The sequence below is a fragment of the Thermobia domestica genome, chromosome 4, assembly GCF_964235325.1.
Source record: "Thermobia domestica chromosome 4, izTheDome1.hap1.1, whole genome shotgun sequence".
NCBI lineage: Eukaryota > Metazoa > Arthropoda > Insecta > Zygentoma > Lepismatidae > Thermobia > Thermobia domestica.
Genome location: NC_137457.1, coordinates 42808486 through 42831481, shown reverse-complemented (window position 1 = coordinate 42831481; position 22996 = coordinate 42808486). Strand labels below are relative to the sequence as shown.

Sequence of the window (22996 nt, the reverse complement as noted above, 5' to 3'; positions counted from 1 at the left end):
TCTACGGGTGGGGGTGGGGCTGGCAGTGAGAGGGAGGTGATTGGAGCGGCTAGGCTTTATCACTTGTTTCTTAAATCGATTAAAAAATCGCTTTTGTATGACTCGATGGCTACTCCGCCACTTCTTCCTTCAAACAAAGGGGAAAAGTATTCAGTTTCGTGACCGGTTTGTTAGTGTGCACGCTTGTGACCGAGTCAGTTTCTTGTTTCCTCTTTAGCGTCAAAATTGAAATCGTGGATAGCTATGGATGACGCTTATACCACAGATGGTAAAATTGTATTTTGTCAAGTATTCGATAAGAAAGTGAGCTGTTCAATGAAGTTGCAATTGAATCAGCACATGAAAACAGCTATTTACCTGAAAAACAAAGTGTTACAACGTGCCGCAAAGCAAAAGCTTTTAACCTAAACAAGACCAGCATCTGAAAACAGTAGTGAATTTTACAAAGACCTTGCCAATGCGTTCATAGCAGCAGACATACCGTGGTACAAATTGCAAGTCCCACAGTTCGCGTCCTTTTTGGAAAAATATTGCAAGACATACATTTCTGACGAATCTACTATCCGCAAGAATTATTTGGATGTGTGCTATGAAGATATTATCAAACACATTCGAGCTGAAATTGGTGATTCGCATATATGATTTACGGTGGATGAAACTACAGACGTATTAGGATGTTTAGTTGCCAATCTGGTGGTAGGAAAGCTTGACCCTGATTCTCCATCACGGCCATTTCTGATCTGTTCAAAAGTTTTGTACAAAACAAACCATTCCACAGTTGCACGTTTCGTAAATTATGGACTGAGAGTGCTGTGGCCAGAAAGTGTTCCTGCAGAAAAAGTGCTTCTGATGTGTTCTGATGCTGCGGCGTACATTTTAAGAGATGCCGATGCGCTTAAATTGTTCTACCCAAACCTCATTCATATGTGCTGTTTGGTCCATGGTTTACATCATGTAGCAGAGGAAGTGCGGATCAACTTCCCTGAAGTCAATGAGCTTGTGTCTTCTACTAAGAAAGTTTTTGTGAAAGCCCCTGGTCGTGTGCAGTGCTACAACAATATGCTACCAAATATGTCGCTACCACCGCAGCCTGTACTGACACGGTGGAGCACCTGGATACAGGCTGTTAACTTCTACAATGACAATTTTGATGCTGTAGTCAGTTGTCACCACATTTCCTGCAGAATCCAGTGCAGTAGTGCGTGATTCTCGAAGTGCGTTCAAATATCTTGTTGTTCAATGTTCACTAGCGTACATTGCAAGTAATTTCGGGTGGATTGCAAACGTTAGCGAGAAGCTAGAAAAAAATTCAATACTTTTTTATGTTCAATAATGTGATTTTTTTACTTTCTTGATCCATATTTTCATTTATTTCTCTTGAAAATTTGTACGTATCTGTAGGAAGTTATTTACACTTGTTAAACTTTTATTACGTAAATATGTTACAGTATATTTATTAGCTAAGAAAATAGCACAGGCACAAAATAAACACGAAAAAATATTTTTACATATTTTCATATTTTTAACATATTTCTTACATATTTCATTGATTTTTGTTACATATTTATGTACATATTTCGGTACTTTGTACTACATAAAAATCCGGGCCTTATAAATGACGTTCGAAGAAATTCTATAATATTACAGGAGAAAGAAAAATATTCTTGCCGTTTTTGGCGTACCATTAATTACGCGCTCACAGAGAGAGAAAGAAATGACGCACGTTTCTGCCAAGTGATCGGAAATTAGTCTGTGGATTGACCTTCAATAATACTCAGGCATGCTGCGCATAAACAGCAGTCATAACTAGTCAAATGTCAGACAGAAATGGAGGTGTCGAAGGAGCTTGTTCGCCGTTGTTTCCTGTATGGATTTACAGTGGATTCTCTGTTGCCCCATCAAGTCGTTGCATATGCCAGGCATTTGGGTAGAATGCCGTGTACGAACGCACCGCCAGACTTTGGTTCCAGAAACTCCGTTCGGGAGATGTGGTCCTTTCGGAAGAACCTCGCTGTAGACTAGCACACGTATTGTATAACGAGGCCCTGAAAGCAACCATAGAGTGAGACAGTGGTTTAATGTGTGATGAACTTGCAGAAAGGTTCCATATATCCGCTGAAACAGTCAGACTGTACATGCATGGCATAGGGAAGTCATACCAGTTAAGCAACACAATAAGTACCACATACATATGGGCAACCACAAGGGCCACCACATAATGTGTGTACCACATACATTATGGACAACCATCAAGCAATAACAAATGACCGTCTTTTAGTCCTTGCTCACCCGGAACCTGAAACATCCATCTTTAATCGCTTGCTCACTGGTGAGGTAAAGTGGGTCCTGTATCACACTCTCAAGGATACCAGACATTGGTTGTCTCCACATCACCCTGTTACTCGCACCTCAAGACTATCTCTGCACCCACGAAAGGTTATGCTCTCAGCGTGGTATCTAGAACTGTCGACAAGTACTAGATCACGAACTGCTTCCATTTGTTGAAACATCACTGCTGGCCTTTACTCTCAGCAGCTGCAACGAGTGCACCATGCATTGCAGAAGGACCCGGCATTGGTGAATCGCAAGGGTGTGCTTTTCCTGCACAACAATGCCCAGATACATGTAGCAAAGAGGACCCGGGAGAACTTTCAACAACTATGCTGGGAGATACTGTGCCATCCACCATATTCCCCGGACCATACCCCAACAGATTATCACCTGTTTCATTCCCTCGACAACCACCTCCGTGGGAAATTCTTCGCAAATGGGAGAGCTCTGCGGAATGCAGTCACAGACTTCTTTGCATCCACGACCGGCCAGATTTATCATCAGGTTATTTTGCAGCTCCTGGAACGTTGGCAAAGGTGTTGGACGCTAATAGAGATTACTTCGAAACATAAAGGCACATACCGTCCACTGTATTGCACTTTGTTTATCATTGCTCTAGAGCAGCAAGAATTTTTTGGTTACTTCGTATTATCGTTTAACGAAAAAAATGTCCAAATGTAAGATTCATGGCCAAGTTTAAAGCATCATGCGCACTCTTTCATTTTCTTTTTAAGTTTTGTAAAAATTAATCTATAAAGTAACCACGCCATCTATTAACCTCAAACTGACATTACATTATGGGCAATCCAAATGAAATCGGCAAATTTCCAGGTCAAAGGTTGCTGACAAAATCTATTTTATTTTTAATTTTTTACCTAAGATTGTACAGTCACGAACATTTATAAAAGAAGGTTGGAGCCATAAGAAATAATAGCTTCAGCCTCCATTTATTAATGTTCGTGACTGCACAACATTCAGGGAGTTGAAAACGGTTATTCATTTATTTTTTAGTTGCGTAGGTTTTGTCGTAGCGGCCATTGTGTATAGGCGCGTGTGCGAATTTTGCACTTTTCAGAGGATTCCGTTAAACGCTGTAACTTTTTAAGTTTTAAAGAGAATGAGATCAGACTAGAACTATATTTAAGATAATGGAAGGGAAACTATTCTATGTTCTGTGCCCATTGAGGTTCGAAAACTATAAGTGACCATTTTGGAATGTACATTTTGAAACGAAATAAATGAGACTCACCCTCAATTTTTTGTATATATGAACAGGTCTCCCAGCAGGACACCGACAAAGTATATGAAAATTTGATTCATACATTTGGAAAAATATAAATCTATTGTAAAAAAAGGACACTTTTCACCCCAATGGGCAACTGGAAACAACATTTAGATTAATACAGAATAAGACTTTATATAACCTGGATATACCAATATTTGAAGGCGTTGGAATATGTTGGTGACTACCAACACATTTCAATGCCTATCCAATACTGCTGCACATTAGCTGAAAGAAAATGCTAACACAGCTTGCGTTATAAGAAACTGGAGCATGGCAACGTTCCTCAGCTAAGCATCATTGGAGAAATATAAGCACACAAGAGGTAAAAAAGTGACCATGGGGGAAAATGAAAAAAAGTTAAAAAGGTAATAGTAAAGAATAGTCACTGTCCCTCAGAAAAAATACTACGAAACATTAAGCATATTGCTAATATGTGCGATTTAAATCATCACTAGAACTGTCTTTGGCTTGTATTTCTTATAATTCAATCACTGAAAAATATAGGAAATAAAGGACAAGATTAAAATATAGGACATATATAGGACAAGTATACACACATTTTCAAAATATAGGATACAATAGGAAAATGGGACAGCTGGGAACCCTGCATAGAAAATAGATAATAGACAACGTCCCAAACAAGTTTCAGATCTGAGGACCATATTTTTGATTTTTTGGAAATTTTTAAAGATTGCCAATTTTCGAAAATCGAGTATTTTTTACCATCAAATATAGACAGAAGTGAAAAATTCGAAATTTGCACAAAATAGACAATAGGTCTGCAGTAAGAAGTGAGTAAAATTGCATCACTGAGACGTGAGTAGTTTTCGAGAAAAGTTGTTGTCGTGATGTGAAATCCATGATTTTAAAAACTGAACAGATGCGCAGGTTTTGTGTTGATATGGTATCTCAGGCATACAATTTATATATATTTCATCAGAAGAAGCGCAGTTAAACAGCAAGAAATTCGAGATTTGCTACTTGTAAAACAACTATTAATACCAGATCATATCATAAATTTGTACCTCTGACGCAAACACAAATCAGATGTTATGAATAATCACAATCAGCTGTATCTATCGATTGTACTACTTCAGTACTTGCCTGTATTTACACCGACAAATGGTGGATTCGGAGAATTGAAGACATCAGTCAGGAAAATAACGATATTTTGTTCACTTTTTCCATCCTCATAGTCACAGAACGTCTTTTAAACTATCTACGAATAACAAAGTGTGGCTGCCAATGGATACGATTCTAAGGAAACACACTCACAGAGTTCACAGAGGTCCTACTTTCAATATCAGTGCTAAACTCTGTACATAAAGTTTCAACTCTTTATCTCACTGACGTCTCATCACCTCACTATAGGCAGAAAAAGAGAAAAACAGACGCGTTTCTTTTTCTTTTTTTCTTTCTTTTTATAAGATAGGATTCGTAAATTATGCACACTTTAACCATTTAACATTTCTCTCCTGTTATTTTGACTTGCTACAAAGATTATATCCACGCCTCATGGCGCTTCATGATATTAAGTCCCAGCGGAGAAACAAATATAACTCAGGAACTACTCAAGTCTCAGTGATACAATTTTACCCACTTGTTACTGCAAAACAATCATCTCTTTCGTGCAAACTTGAGATTTTTTTTACTTATGTCCTTACTGAGATATTTGATGGTGAAAATACGCGATATTCGAAAATCCACAATCATTAAACATTTCCAAAAAAATCAAATATATGGTTCTCAAATCTGAAACTTGTTTGGGACGTTGTGTATTATCTATTCTTCATGTATACATCTATTCTTTATGTATACAAATATTGATGGTGAATCTCATTTATGTCCTTTCAAAATGTACATTCCAAAATGATCATTTCTAGGTTTGTAACCTCAATGTTTTTTCCGACGATCTATAGTACATCTCAATATGCACAGGACATAGAATGTTGTCCATTCCATTATCTTTCATATGTTTTTTTTAGAACTCATTATCTTAAAAACCAAAAGAGTTGCAGCGTTTAACGGAATGCTCTGACAAGTGCGAAATTCGCACACGCGCCTACACAAAATGGCCACTAAGACAAAACCTGTGCGGCTAAAAAATAAATGAATACCAGTTTTCGACTCCCTGAATATTGTACAAACTTGGAAGGTGTTCTTTTTCTGCGCCTGCCTGTATAATTGGAACTTTAATTTTACTGCGCATGTGCCATCAGGTGCCCCCTAAATTGTGTGTGTGTGTTTGTTTTAATCTCTGCTTCGCTAATTTCGTCGTAAAAGATTGAACGAGTAAAACGGGACAGCCTTTGTATGCTACTTAGGTATAATGAAGAAATGGCTAAATGCTACTTCTTCATTTCTGCCAGTGGTAATGACTGAATTGGAATATGTGTTGCGTAGCCTTTCTTGTGAAATCTTAAAACAGCTGCTATGTTTGTAGTCGTCTGCAGCTTCCCCTGTGCTGTGTCTTCGGAACCGGAACATTAGTCGCAACTGGAACAAGAAGTGGAATAGTTTGCGCATGCTCCACCAAGTGTGCGTGTGAGCTTAAAGGAAAACCAGCCGCAAGCGGGGAGCGAACCACTGCTTTACTATGTTCAATAGGAGTTGGAATGTGTGTTCATGGTCTTATGTTGTAGCCTTCGTAATCTGTGCTCATAATGTGCTATGTTGTGGTCTGCTGCTGGTGGTTGGGAGTTTAGACGGAACCGGACGTGGGAGTTGGAACTGTAATTTTTCTGCGCATGCGTGTAGTTGTACTCATAGTTCAATGTTGCAGCCTTTGTAGTCTGCTGTCTGCTGTTGTGTTCAATCGGAATCGGGAGTGGGAGTCTTGAACTTTAATTGCTACTAAATTCTAACTGCTCGTTCGTAAACAAGTCTGTGTACTATGTTATTTAGAGAATATAAAAACATTTCATAGTCTTTTATAACGGTTGCAAAAAGGGATCGTAACAGTCTACATGTTCCGTAGCCTCCTCCGAAACAGGTACTGGTATGGAACTTGAGTCGGAACAGGAAGCGGAACAGCTTGCGCATCCGCTACATTAGATCACATTCGTAAAATGGTACTCGTTGCTTAGTCTGCTTTGCAACCATAACTGGCACTGCAACTGGAACAGTTTGCTCTTGCGGTACCAAGTGCTCCGTAAACCAAGTATATATATATATATATATATATATATATATATATATATATATATATATATATATATATATATATATATATATATATATATATATATGTGTGTGTGTGAGAGAGAGAGAGAGAGGGAGGGAGAGAGAGAGACAGAGAGAGAATACTATGGGCGTGCAAACCCACGCAAACGTTTAGCGAACCTCTGCTCTACTATGTTCAATAGGAGTTGGAATGTGTGTTCATGGACCTGTGTTGTAGCCTTCGTATTCTGTTTTCATAATCTGCTATGTTGGGGTCTGCTGCTGGTGGTTGGGAGTTTAATCGGAACCGGACGTGGGAGTTGGAACTGTAATTTTTCTGCGCATGCGTGTAATGTCTACTAAATTGGAAATTTAATTTCACTGCGCATGAGCAAGTATGTCTGTATGTTGTTGTTGGTCACTGGAGCAGGATTAAGTTCTTTGTAAATTATGTGTGTGTGTGTGTGTCTGTGTGTGTGTGTGATTAACCAGACTTATGGTATATTGTTAAATGTTGCTTTTATTTTTTTAATCTCTGATCTACAAGGTTACCACAGTTTTTTTTCCACATCAAAAAATTGCTTGTAAAAGAAAACATCACTGATGTTATATATTGGTTGAAAAAACAATTCCGGCTATGTTATTGTCGTTCTACTATGTTCATAGTCTTCCTGTTGAGTGTAATTAGAATTGTAATGTTTCTGCGCATGCGTGGTCTCGGGTCAAAGGCTACTTGTTGTGTGTAGTCTGCTCCTGGAGAACCTGAATAGGTACCGGAACTTGAGTCGGAACAGGGGTCGGAGCAGGAGTCGAAACATGAATCGGAACTGGATCAGGAATTGTAACCGATACAGTAACCGAAACTGGAACAGGAACCGAAACAGTTCGTACCTGAGCAATAGGTCAAAAACACCCCAAGTACCACCACTCTACTATTATTGCATCATATTTTAATTGTATACATTTTTAACATTCGAATGCAAACACTCGTGCTTATCCAATGGAATTACTTTTGTGATTATGTATATAAATATGAGATTTAGGTACTAAAATATGTGTATTATAGTTACTTTATATATTTATTAAATACACTTTATATGATTATCAGCGATTTCTATCTGCAAAATATTTGGTATTGTAGAGCCGTTATCAACATGCTTAGTTCTTTAAGTATTAAACAACATGTACAATTTTGTACACACTTTGGCTACAGTGTAAAAAAAAAACTCTCTATATGGAATCATTTATGGAAGTTTGTTTTCAAAACAATAAGAAGAAAATACTTACACGTACCAGGTCAGAAGTATGTAGTTAATCGATTATTGACAATAAAAGAAACATATTTTATTTTTATTTCATAAACACAGTATATGAAAGTGAAATACGTGTGAAAGTTTGTCGTTGATTACAACGTGAGGGAGCAAATATAATTTCATATTCATACAGCAGTTAATCATTCGCCTCATACACTTTGGTACTAAAGATTATTGTACTTACTATATCGCTGTCATTTTGTGATTATGGTAATACACGATTTTATATTACTTACACAATATAATTACTGTAAGTTAATTGTTTCGTATTTAATTACTACAAAATTTTTAATATACGAAATTATAATATATTAGAAGAATGGATCCTCTCTATATATATGCGTTTCATTTTCTGATTAATAATTGGTATTATTAATCGAATAACCATCGTAACCCACATGATATACTTTTATTCCATGATATTTTTAGAGACAAAAAATCGGAGTTAATTTTATATAGAATTGACGTCAACATGCTTCTTGTAGAAACGAAGAGGTGTTTTTCAGATCTCCGTGCAAGTCCGAATATAACGTAAATTTCCAGTGATATAAGCACAATATACAAGAGAATTCAGTAATTAGAAATGTTCTTAGTTAAGAACAGATTGCACCAGAAGTCCAAATCACAACTATTTATGAAAATCAATTGGTAAACCTTTGGAATCTTGTGATTTTTTTTCTTGAATCTTCACAATCTGATTGGCAAAAGAGTATTAACCTAATGTGTTGCATGTTTAGTTGAGTTCGTAGAAAATGGAGAAATATATTGTTCATTTCGGTGTTCAAGTTGTCATTGTGGTATGATTTATCAAAGTAAAAATCATAATATTATCTCAACGTTATTGTTTCTTTAAACAGGCCAAAATACATAGTGTATCAATGGAAAAGAATATGTAAAAAAGGAGGCTCACTAGTATATAAGTAGAAAATATTTTCTGAACACAATAGATTTATGTGCGCCTATAAGCTATTATGTTCTAAAAGAATAAAAGAGTGGTATTGCATGGAATCAAAGGCAAGTGCAAAGTAATGAAAAACTCTCTGGAATTTATCCGTAGCATAGTATATGAAGTTACGGTTGTTGTTAAGGCAATGCCGAACTGTCACAAAAATATTCTTAATATTTAGTTTGTCCCTTTGCCAGTTTTGTATTACCAGTACTCTTGATTTGTAGAGAAATATTCAACAATCAAGAACTCGAAATACACTTACTCTTAAAAGGGAGTTTTGGTAAGTGATTAACATGTCTGGTGAAAACGATGTTACATTGCCAAAATTATTACACACTATTATCATTATTCATTTAGTGTGTTTCTCGATTTTCTTTTCTTAATGGTGCCGGATATTTGCAAAGTAATAATTGGCATGAAAACAATATATATCATGTTGTATATGGTATAATGCATTTTTTAAATAATGTACATGTCATCACCAGTATATATTTCCAATAATAATAATGAAGCAGAGTTGTTAGATACACTTGTTTATTATTCAGGATAAGTATCGGAATAGTTACAAGAACGCAAAGACCTCTGATTATTGGGCTGTCCTAAGTGAATATTCAAGTGAACAATGTAGGGGGAAGAAAAGTAGGCAACAAGATGTTGAATACTGAAAAGTTGGAAACGAAAGAATTATGAAATGATTTCTATTATAAAATAAACGACAAAATAATCAAACCACGACGGGATAGATGCAAGTAGTAAGATACAGTAGGAACATATTAGACTTTGCATACAACAGGCTGCAGAAGAAGTAGTAGGTTACCGAGAACTCAGCTAAGAAACCATGCTTCACATAACATGTTGCATAAAATGAGGGAAAATGAGACCTGGAAACAGATTTATAGGCATGGGAATAGAAAGACATTCAGGAAGGTAAAGAGAAACAGATATTGAAGGGAATAGTTCTAACAAAAAATGCGAAGATATAGAAGAATAGGGAAAAACTGGAAATAAGGAGAAATGTACACAAATGTGAAATAGATGGTACTCCGAATCACACAATGGAAGATAGAAAATAAAAATAGGAAAGATAGCGAGTAATTGGAAACAGAAACGTGAGGATTATTTATACTTTTACTCTCATACTTCATGCATCATATATCAATAGGATTTAGATTTAGATTACTGAGCTTTCTTCATCTAAGGTCATTTATCCCGTCATGTATTAGGAATGACGTTCCTTGTCCGGCGAAAAGGAAGGAAGGGGCGAAGCGACAATGAACATACGATTTATTCACCAACCCCGCATTTCCGTTGTATCAATGAAGAAATTCCATGAAAACCTCATTTACAATGGTTGTCTTAAAAAACATTTTACATTGTCTAGAAGGACTGCCCCAGCAAAAATCGAAACCGGGACCGCTCACACCGACTCTGCTTAGAATTTTGAACACAATGTTGTACCGATAAACAAATGAAAAAGTTGAGTAAGAGTAGTTCGGATTCGGAAGAGGTAAAGGTATAAGAGATGCAATTGGATAATAATTGGTGATACGCGAAAGAAGTGTATCTTGTATTTATTGATGTAGAAAAAGGCTTTGGACCGCGTGAATTAGGAACTGATGTTGGCACTTCTAATAAAGGTTCAGCTCAAATGGATTCAAAAACTCAGAAGAAATTTATACATGAACCAACAAGTGTCAGATTTGAGATAAAATGACAAAGTTTTGTGCAAATATAAGGGAGGTAGTACAGGGATGCTGTCTTTCGCCAAAATATTTAATATCTACGTAGAATAGATAGCGGAAAATAGTCTACAAATTGAAGATGGCATTTCGTTGTGAGGTATAATGATTTGATTCATACGGTTTGCATATGATAAGGCTTGTGTAGCAGAATCTGAAGAGAAAGTTAATAAAACCTTAGAATTTGAGATAAAGTTATACGTAGAATATAGAATGAAAAATGTTAGAACGACATTGGCCATTGGAACGAATGTGTTAATGTCAATTATATTAGTAGGAGGAGAGAAAATATATCATTTGACTAATTTTCGATCTTGAGTAATATTATTACTGTTGATACGAAGTAAGAACGTGACTTGAAAGCAAGAAGAGTAATGGCGAAGGAAACCTTTACAAGAAAGAAATAGTATTTTGTGGGACCTGGAATAAAGGGTTGAGAATAAGATTTAAAATAATTCGTGTGGAGTATCGTGATGTACGGATCAGAAACGTAGACACGACGCAAACATGATGATAAACGACTCGAAAATTTCGAAATGTGGGTGTGGAGAAGGGTTAAAATAATTAGCTTTTTCGAGCTGAAGTGAATGAAAAGAGTGTTAGAAACTGTGGGGGAGAAAAGAACAATTTTAGATAGTACTAAGAAGACAAAGGGAAACTTGTTGATATATGGGGGAAAATTAACTGCATCATGGGAAATGTGCTAGATAGTATGATAGCAAGAAAGAGAGGTAGGGGGGCAAAGGATACTACAATTAATGAACGATACCAAAGCAGAAATATCATACGTGAGGACGAAGAGGTTAACGAAAGACCATACAGCATGAATGACTCTGATTTCCCGTAAACGACCTGAAAATAATGACAGAGTATCTATGAAGATAATGAAATGAAAGAAACAGATGATTAAAGTACGAATGCCGAGTCTGTACTTATATATTGCGATGCTTTAACGCAACAACAGAATTGGATATGAAGATTTAAGTTTTTCAATTTTCTTTAACAAAAATAAATAATACTAGAGGAAGATTATGAAACTGGCGAGAGCGTACTTCAAAGCGTAATATACATAACCTCATTACGCATTGCTAAAAATATGATTATGAAAACAAATCCGGGTTTAAACGAATTTCTTGCTGAATATAGATTTGTTTGAATGGAAATTCTGTTAAATGATATAATGAAATTAATTCCCTTGCCTGGGATAAGACTAAATTGAGACAGAAGTTGAAAATATCAATCTTTTGAAATATTTGACAATGTAAATATTTTAAATTACTTGTATTTTAAATTCAAAGAAAGGCAGACTATCGTGGTTTCTTTAGTTAGTGTTAAACAAAAAGTCGTATGCTTAAGAGCGTAGGTAGGGCATAATATTGATATATTGGTTGTAAGAACTGAACACGGCTTAGCGTCTTATAAATACATTGTTTTCACATTCATGTTTGTTTAAAGAAGCAGCTAATTGCATATTGTATCAATAGCGCTTACACTGCTGGGATAAATTTCTTCATAGTTAATTACATTCAAAAACTTTTTGTAATTTGGGTACTTTAGAGTTAGTGTTCGGATATCAACAAACTTCTTCACAAGAACATGCGTTGTATTGTCTGGAATGATTATACAGAAAGTGGCCAAATGTTTTGCAGATGTCATGAATTTGTCATAATACAGGTAAGTTGCTTAAAGGGATAAATACATATATGGAAAAGATTAGTTTAACATGAATATAAATTCCAATATAATAATAACAGAAGGAACATTATCATAGCCCTTATTTGTTAGAATTTTGGTATATATATATTTATCCTACATTAGATGCAGTTGTGGAAATACCTAAACTGGTGAAAAAACAACAAAGTAATGTAAATGTGATGTAATCACTCTATGGGAAAGAGTTATGCGGAATATAAAGTTGTGTCCTAGAAAGGCCTGAACCATAGACTGCGTTGTTTTACATTGATTTTTGCTTTGTAGCAGGACGACGTCTGTTATTAAGAAAAGCGTTCAGCTTATCATACTCATTATATATAAAATGTCAAGTAAAATAACATTATACATGAAGCTTTATAAGAAGGGAGATATTTCTGAATAAGCTACTTGAGTTATGCTGGCGCTTGCGATTATGCCATCACATCAAGCATATATTAAACAAGAAAATTCATGACCTCATTAAGGATATTTCAAAAAGAGGATAGTTTTGTGCCAAATTTGATATGATGAACGTACATTATTTGACTAAATGTAATTGTAGATATCATAAGGAAAAAAGGTTACACTTAATGACTTACATTAGTAGTACAATGGTAACGCTTTGTTGTACCACCGCTGAATATTTTGCTACTTGCTTTACGACAGAGGGTGATTTTTGTTTCCGTGGACTTCAACAGAAAAGCGTTCTATTTTTCAGACACACTTTGAGAGATAAATTGACCACTCAAATTAAGGTGCTTCGGAGGTTATATTGAAAAACTACGTAAGCCTGGTGCTGTGGAATATCACTTATTTTTTAAAGAAAGGAAATTCGATAATACATTGTTACAATGAGAGTATTTACATGTATCATATAAATGATAGGAATCAATAAATTTTTGTTACGTTGAAAAGGCGAGATACATAGACGGATAGAACTAGCATATATGAACAACATGTGTGTATCTTGTTTTTATGGCAAGCACAGCTTTGCATTTTCTTCATTTTCCTTTTACCACCAGCACAACTTTACTGAGGACATTTCATTTGAACGTGCGATACGAGTGGCTACTTGCACATTTGAACTATGTTTTTTCTACACATTTGACATTGAAAATACAGTTTCAATCTAAATTTCCACTTGTCCCATTTATTATTATTATTATTATTATTATTATTTTATTATTATTGTTATTATTATTATTATTATTATTATTATTATTATTATTATTATTATTATTATTATTATTATTTTATTACTATAGTCCGAATTATGAAAATAAGTTTTATTTTATGTAATCTAGATTTCTACCTGTGATTTTGGAGTTACTAGCCTGTTATGTTATCTGTTACCTCGTCACTATGTTTTCTGAGAACATAATTCTTTTTATTAAACAGAAAGACTCTTTTGCATTATGCATGAAATTACTATGAATATGTGATGTCGTGATTAGTAAATGAAAGCGGATATAGAAATATCAACGCCTACCATGTAGATGTGCATATCTTACTGCATGTTCTAGTTTTTTTGAAATGATCTCCGTTACAAATAATTTACATGTATAATGCTCTTAATAGTGATTATTTGTAAAGAGTACATGATTGTACTTCAGTTTATGTTTTTTGTTATCTAAATTTTAATGTTTGCATGGTAATCTAGCTTCTGTATCATAACAGTTATTATTATATATAATCTCCAGCATCGAACAAACAGTTCAAAAATGCACAGAAGGCTTGCTTATTATTTTTAGTTCAATTTCATGTACAAATTTCATGTCTTGTATGTATAAGAATACAAACTGCATATATATGGTGAATATATTTGAAACTGAAATTATATATTAGGTATTTTAGGAGGGGGCGGATTTTATTTAGTGAGCATTTTACTTTCTTAAGTATTTTACTTTTGTGAGGTAGTTACTCGTTATTTAATTTAGCATACAAGCCTGGGGCATTTTTTCTGGTACTAACCCATATACATTTAAGGTATGAGATTTGTGTTTAATTACTTTATAACTAATGTAATACAACCTTATTCAAAATTATGGTTACGTTTCGCATAATGTCAAGTCAAGAGTGAATTTTATTACAGTAATTAAGCTATATTTAATACGTACACTATTTTATAGGTTGTGTGAAAGATATAAGTTGACACTACTAATTTTACCATAACTTTCAATAGTTTCAAAACTGTTTTCATTGTGTAACATGAAGTTTATTCGAGGGAACATCAATTATGCTTTGAAAATCAGAGCCTTTACGTATAGCGAAAAATTATATATTTGTGTTTCCTTGAAAATCTTGCAACCGTGTCCAAACAAAATGAATGTTTACTGCTGAATAATTATTATCGTTGAAGATGAAGTTTTTATAACAACACTGAATTACAGGAATGTAATGATTACAGAAATATCCGTATTATTAATAATCTCATCAGGAATTGAACGAATCCCATACACCCGAGGTTAGAACAGAACACTTTATAAAAACTTTAAATTCAGCGTCCATAGGTTATTCTCTTTAGTCTAATGGAGAAGTTTAGTTTATATAGTTTTAGTTTAGAAGTTTTTATAATTTTTGTTTATTTGCGTTGGAATCAGAAAGTTAAAATAAATTATTTATAAATACTTGGTGTTGTTGACTGTTTTGGTAATTTACAGAAACATAATTAGTAATAAAATTCAGATTTGTTTTCTTGTAATCAACTCAACTGTGAATGCTAACCATAACTCGTATCACTTACTTCGAGGTAATTGAAGACAGTTTTGAATTTGTTAGTTGAAAACAACGAAAATAGGTAATAGAGTGATATATTACTGGTAAATACTTGGAATTATTGGTACCACTAAGTAATGCTATTATTATGAATTGTCAGAATGTTGAGTGATGTTTTGGTTTCATAATAGAAATAGTTCATTTCACAATTTCCCGGATTGGTAGCTGATTGCCGGAATATAGATATTCTTTTAGGACAATTAGATACAGCGCAAGTAGTAAAAATTATTAACTTACTTGAACCAGACAGTCGTGTTTTCCTTTTATATTAAGACACATGTTTTGCAATTCCATGTAACACTATGGGAAGAGTATATTACCACTATTTATTTTAATAGATAACTAGTCCAGCGAAACTAGAGGCCACTATTATCCTGTTTAAGAGTATTAAAAGTATTTTGGTAGATCAACGTGTTTTGATTTCATAATTACAGAAACATTACAGAAATATTACAGAAACATTAATAGTGTATTTGCAGCACAGATCAAGTACTTAGTGAATTAGACATAGTTTATACTATGATACATACAATATTAATTATTCTGAAGGTTCCTGAAACCTCGCTAAGACTACGTTTGTGAATGCACAAAAGTTTTAAACATTTATGAATATTCTGTAATGTAGAAGGAAAGTATTTTAGAACAAGATCCCAAAGCAAATATTCAGACGCAAGCAAGGCGAGAAATGGGGAAGGGCAGAAAGTTCATAAGCATGAACTGCTCAATTTATATCCTTGGCTAAGCAGTGTTATGGTTAGCAATTTTGGAGGCTCAGCTAGCACGTCACGTAGACAAAATGAAAGAAAGTATCAACGCCGTCAAAGTTCTAATTAAAAATTCAAGTGGAAAACGACCATTAGGAGGACCAAGATCTAGAAATAACGACTAGGTTAATATGGATCACACAGATATACGAATATTAAGTTGAAACTGGATCCAGATGGCTAAGGCTAGAAATGGACCGAGAGTTATTGTGAACACTCCATTGATGCTCAGGGTTCCATCGACCATAGATTTTGTTAGTTAATATGTAAATCATTATAAACTAAACATTATTCGGAGTTACGATATTGTTAGAAATACACCTCATTAACTAGAGAATAGAACATATAGGAACTTCATTATATATTAAAATCAATATTTTATACATCTATTCACCATAAAACATTTCTTTACGAATACATGCCGGAGACGAAGTAATTTGATGAAGCCAGGGAGAGATACATCAGGACTATAGAGTGGATATGGACATATTTTATATAATGCAATGTACTGTTTCCAATTAACTTAACATTGTTCAGAGAATTCCACATAAAGCGAAAAACATTGATTTTAAGGGCGCCAGACTCGTAGTATATGCTGAATGCATTATATCATGTTCACACATACACATACACATATATGATGTCGCGGTTCAATGCCGCGTTCACAAAAACTCACCACTAACTTCTATCATTAGCTAACTGCATTCAGTTTCTACTTTGTATTCCAATCTCTGCGAGATCCATCTTAATATTGTCCTCCCATCTGCGACAAGGTCTTCCTAATGGTCGATTTCCGATTGGTCTTCCAGTCAAGTCTTCCAATCAAGAGTTTCTACCTTCTTCCATTCTAGCTACATGACCCGCCCACCTAAGCCTCCTAGACTTGACGACCTTAGCAATGTTGGGTAAACCATATAAATTATGTAGTTCCTCGTTATGAAGTTTCCCGTTCCTCTTGGGTCCGAATGTTCGTCTCAGGATCTTGTTCTATATATGTATTATAGAACATATATAGAACACTAATATATACCAAAAACGAAATGATGATTAATATTCAACAAACATATAATCACACATAGTATATATATATTAGTGATATCACGCACAGAATATCAGTCCGTAGGTTAAAATATATAGTTATAGATATAGATAGAAATATACATTCAAATATTTCTAACGTATATTTATAAATATACTCATACCCAGAAATGAATATGATAAATCTAGGGCTGGATCTGTAGAGAATATGCATGCAATATATAAACTATATTTTATATAAACTATATTTTAACTATGTGTTTAACCATGTAATACGCCTGACGCCTGGCTGAATGCACTAATGACCACTATCGCTTACTTGCTATCCTGCAAGGCAGTTGTATATGCCTAGCAAAGACAATTGTTTCTAATATCCGTAAGTGCATCATATAATAGAAACTATATGTTAAGGTAGCTTGTAACAGACTTAAATTATCTTAATATAGTAGATATAGAAGCTTAGTTAATTGTATAGGTAGTCATATAAAACCGTAAACAAACAAGAGTCGGCTTCTTATAAGGAATGAAAAGTAAATAAGTTAAGAAAACATCAAATGAGATACGGAAAGAAGCCAATGAAAATCTGACGGATAGGTAGACGGACCTAGCCCGAAAGTAAAGAAAGGAATAGAAATTCTAACTTTATAGCTACTCGAACTAAATACAACTTCCGTCGAAGCAGCCTATGGCATTTCGTCACGGAGAAAGCGTATATGCTTTTCCCTAGCAAAGGCGGAGAGGAGGGGACTCAAGGTCCCTCACATATGTACAAGTTAGTAAGCCGGACAAGTCTTAATGAGCTAGACTTCACCACTACTGTTACAATACTTCCCTACCCAAGAAGATCAATAGATGATGATCGTGGTACAACGATTGATATTCTGTACAAAATATAAAGCTATCGAGTACCGGAGATGAATGTTAAATGAGGAATAGCTTACGAAATATATATATATATATATATATATATATATATATATATATATATATATATATATATATATATATAAAGAATCTTGTTATGTTTTCACACCCCTAGTCATGGCCTTGCGTAATAGACATCAAAGATCGTTCCCCACTACGTTCTTCGCCTGAGATAAATGAAAAATATAGAACATAAAACGAAATGCTGCGTAAGAGAATAAAACCCGAGAGAATTAATGAGTTAATTCAACTCATTAATCATATTATTACATGTATTTTCTTCCTCCTTTGATACAACCATGGGTACTACGACTTCTTGCTCCCCAATTTGAATAGTTACCATGCCGTTTCCAAAATTCATTCCGACTTGAAACTTGCTCACGTAATCAGGACCCAGTAGAAGATCTTGGTTGAGCCCGTCGACCACAAAAGCTCGAACATTCGTCTGTATTCCCTTAATTGTCACAGGAAGATATACTTCTCCTTTCACCATCTTCTTCCTTGTTCCACTATAATCGACAAAATCTGCGTGGGGTACTGGTTTCAATTTCGGATGTGATATAATATTCGTAACATTTCTCCATAACTAATCCACAAACGTCACTTCGGCACCGCTTTCAACAAATACTTGCACAACTTCATCCGACACACTTACTCGTATGATAAAAGACCATTCTTTTATTCGTTCAAAGTCAGTCTTCACGTCATCAATATTCTCACAATTTGTATTATACTCCCGCTCTTGGACAAGCTATACACTGAAATTTAACTCGAAACATATTTACCTCATTCCTACACTCATACTCACGTACACATAAGGGACTATATACACCACTATTACTTCCTTAGGTATATCCTCACTTACACTTTTCTCATGGCTCCGCTTTCAACAAGTGCTTGCACAACTTCATCCGACACACTTACTCGTATGATACCAGACCATTCTTTTATTCGTTCAAAGTCAGTCTTCACGTCATCAATATTCTCACAATTTGTGTTATACTCCCGCTCTTGGACAAGCTATACACTGAACTTTAACTCGAAAAATATTTACCTCATTCCTACACTCATACTCACGTACACATAAGGGACTATATACACACTATATACTTCCTTAGGTATATCCTCACTTACACTTTTCTCATGGGGCTTCTCACAACACAAGTCGTACCTACCTCCGACCCGCGAGGTGGATACTTCATTCGTTTTTTGAATCTGGACTTCCCCGTGGATCCCAACAGTCTTGAATATCCTCTTGGGAGGATCTCTGGTCATCTCTTTCATATTCATCGCGTTTGAACCACTTCCTTTCTGGCCATCTTCTTCCTCTCCAACAACGTGCACGACCTCCTCATTTGCCGCGTCGATAGTTCCCTCGTCCTCGTGCACCATCTCGTCCTTCGTCCGGTGATTCTTGTCTTGGGTTCACAGGCTCTATCTTGTTATCTTCCTGATCCTTCCCTATAGCTCCTACTTTTAGCTTTACGAGTGATCAACTCTTCTATGTCCTCCCACCTTCTAGCAACATCGCTTCCTGTCTTCCGTCTTGCTTCCCGTGTGTCGTGAATCAGTTCAAGTCATCGGACAGTTTCAAGAAATTCTGCCAACTCCTGGTCTCGTGATGAAACCAACTGTCTCTGATACATAACTGGTAGCAAAGTTATGATAGTGTTGGAAATCTGGACTTCATTGCTCTGTGAATCCAAGTTCATAATCTGACAAAAACGATTTGCAACAAAACATTTAACACTCCCATCAACCGTAGGGTTTAATGGTAGAGTCTTAAGGCGCGTTAGCCTAGCAGATGCCACGTCTTCTAAATGATAATGCCTTAAAAACATTTGCTTGAAGTCGGCATACGTGAGGAATTTATTCACATTTTAATAATACCATGACAGCACTGTATCTCTTAGTACGAACCTTAAGCGCCTGACTAGGTCGCACACCCATTAGAGCACACTCTCGTTCAAACTGTATGATAAACGCCTGAGCTGACAAATCACCTCTCTCTGGTGGATAATGCGGGAACGATTTTATATCCGTTAACTTCAATTTGAATTCCTCTTCGTCTTCTTGCTTTTCTACTTCCTCCCTATGGTCCTGAGATGCTTCCGAATAGGCTCCGCGACGGTTCGTTAGTCTTCTGACTTTTCCATTCACGTTGCCATTAGAAGGAAGCTGTCTCCTTTGTCATTACCTTCTTCTTTCCGTCTTCGGGGGCCATCCATCTTCTTCTGAATACCCACTCTCATCAGACGCACTGCCCTTGATCCGTCTCCTTCGTCTTCTCCGATAACTTGGGTGCACCTCATGTTCCTTGCTCCGGGAAGCCTCCGTACTATTGAGGGCCCTTCTTCCACAGCAGGTACCACTGGAATTACTTCTACTGCGCCTTCCATCTACGCTTGGAGATTGAGCAGGATTGTATGGGTGCTTCACTTCTGTTTCCTCTTTTACGCCTGAACTATGTCTTCGCCATTCCTCCTCGATCCTTTGTTGAAGTGACGCGATTGCTACTTCCTGACAAGCCAAATTTTCTTGTACTTTCCTCAGTTCCGAAGTGTATTGCTACATGACAGCCTCCGACTGACTCACTTCCGCGCAACGCTCTTGCAGTTGATTATTCATCACCGCCTTGACTCTAATCATTCTTCCAGAAACCACTTCTATCAACTTTCTACATTCATCAGTCTTCAGCAGGACTTCTAACTCTACTTTCGTATCTATCTGTGCGGTAGTCATCTCTAGCACCTCACGCTTCACATGTGAAATCTCTTCCTGCATCTTGTCCTGATATTGTGTCATACCTGCTACACAGCTCTTCGATACCAGATCGATTCTTTTATTTACATCTTCAAATTGCTGGCTCACCTTTTTCTCTGTTTGTATTGCCACTTCATCGATTTTACATACGGTATTCTTCAAATCTTGAATCTCCTGCTGAGTTCCGTCCATCTTTCGTGACAATTCATTTACCTGTTTAGTTAAGGAGGCGCTCGTCCTGTCACAATTCTTGCTAACTTCTTCAATCTTGTTCTCCAACTTCTGTCTACTATCCCATAAATCCTCGTGAATAACCTTCATCTCTATCTGAAAATCTTCCTTGATTTTCGACCTCAACTCACATTGTCCCTTTTCAATATACTCCTCAAATATACGGATAAGCATATGCTCCATCGCATCCAAAGGCAGACTTCGTTCTCCCTTCTCCATCATCTTATGTGGTTTGCACTGTCTGCACTTCCATAATGCTTCAATGGGTGCATCATCCTTGAGTTGATTTTGAGCATTCCATTCTTCCTCTGTCATTTCACTACACACGCGGGGATACCTGCGATCACACAGAAAACATTGTACATGATACTTATTCCGTAGCCGGGTCCTCACAACACACTACTTTATGTGAGTCTGACATGGCCGCACCACCAGATTCACTTGCACTCGCACTGTCTCTTTGTCGATTACGTCGATATTTACTCATGTACACTTTTTATGACGAAGTAAACGTCACAATTAGCAGTCCAGGAAATTCACTCCCTTTGCAACTGTTTTTCATAAGCGCCTAAGTCTTATAATCTAAAATGTAACGGTGACGGTAACGGTGGAGCGTACTAGTGGTTAAAATATGAAACAAATTTTTAATAAACTCCCGTTATCCGGAATCTTGGTAGCAGGAGCGCACGCTCTAAAAAAAGTGCATCAAGGAATAATGAACTCAAATAAGACACCAATATTAATACTACAACACTTTTGGTCGTAATGGACAACTTACCATTCTAGCCTTTAATACAAATCTCCACACTGATGTTTTTCACGAAGTTGTCAGACGTAGCGTGGACGTAGAGAGATGATGCAATCTAGACTCAGAATTTTCAGAATACATTTGCGTAAACTTGTTATTAGAAACCATATGTATTTATTTACTATATTTCTTTCTATAATACCACATTCTATGACATCGCAAAACAGTATTCAGATACACAACGGATAATGCTCACCACAAATGAACAATATTTTGACATAAACAGTCGCTTCAATACTGATTTAATAACGTCACTGACTTTAATTGTTGATACCGTTTAACATGAAACTGAGATTGACAAATACTCAAAAGAAACAAGATATATAGAACTATAAAAAATACTATATACAACAAAAATAATAGTAATAGATGCAATAAGGTTAAACTACTATACTAATGTAAGTGTTTTCAGAATAAATGAGAGTTCAGACGATAGTAGCAAATTGTGTTATTCCAAATGTCCAGAAAGAATTGTTTTAGAGAAGCTTGATTTCTTAATCGTTTTTATATTTATTATTTATTTTTATTTTTAATTATTTTCTTTTTACTGATGCATTGAATTATTATATTATACTTTCCACTTTGGTATAATTGTCTTTATCTTCAGTTCTGTCTCAGCACGAACAGACGATTCACTAGTGTAATACTAATTTGAATACAAAGTGACTAACTAACTGATACTTAATGGTCGCGACTGGCAAACTTTTATTTAGATTGCATTCAACTTAGTACTGATACTTCAAGCATTCTTCACAGATAAATATGTTAGCTAGCACAGTTTTTAGGAATAATACAGTTATGTAACGATGTTATATTATTACTGTAGTTGTTAGATTTTTTATAGCTATAAATTGAAGATATGCTATTATATAGGCCTATATCAAATATAGATTGACTTTTTTCAAGCACTTTTTATGCATATATGTTTCAAATTTAAGCTCAAGGCTAAAATAATTTAATACAACGTAATGCGTTCATATTGTGTGCTCATTATAAACATGACGTCTATATTTACTGATCCTCTACAGTGTATACAAGTGATTAACTTCTACTAATACTGACTGGGGCAAGAAACTTAATTATATTTAATCCTTGTATCACTGATATGCTGTATATAATAAAACAGATTAGGTTATGAGTGAAGTATTTTAAATGAATATTATTATATCGCTCTAGGTAAGTACTGTATCTATATCTTAGATTTACCTTTTATATGCGCATA

At 35.5% G+C, this 22996-nt stretch overlaps 1 protein-coding gene across 1 annotated transcript in view; it reads left to right on the top strand.

The window, feature by feature from the left end:
* The first annotated feature begins 8144 nt into the window (after window positions 1-8144).
* The window catches only part of LOC145683304 (brachyurin-like), a 550784-nt gene continuing 535932 nt past the window's right edge, over window positions 8145-22996 (top strand). Inside the window, exon 1 of the mRNA XM_081754666.1 lies at window positions 8145-8301. Within this exon, the coding sequence (XP_081610792.1) occupies window positions 8299-8301 (3 nt within the window). The 5' untranslated portion in view covers window positions 8145-8298. The remainder of the gene's footprint in view (window positions 8302-22996) is intronic.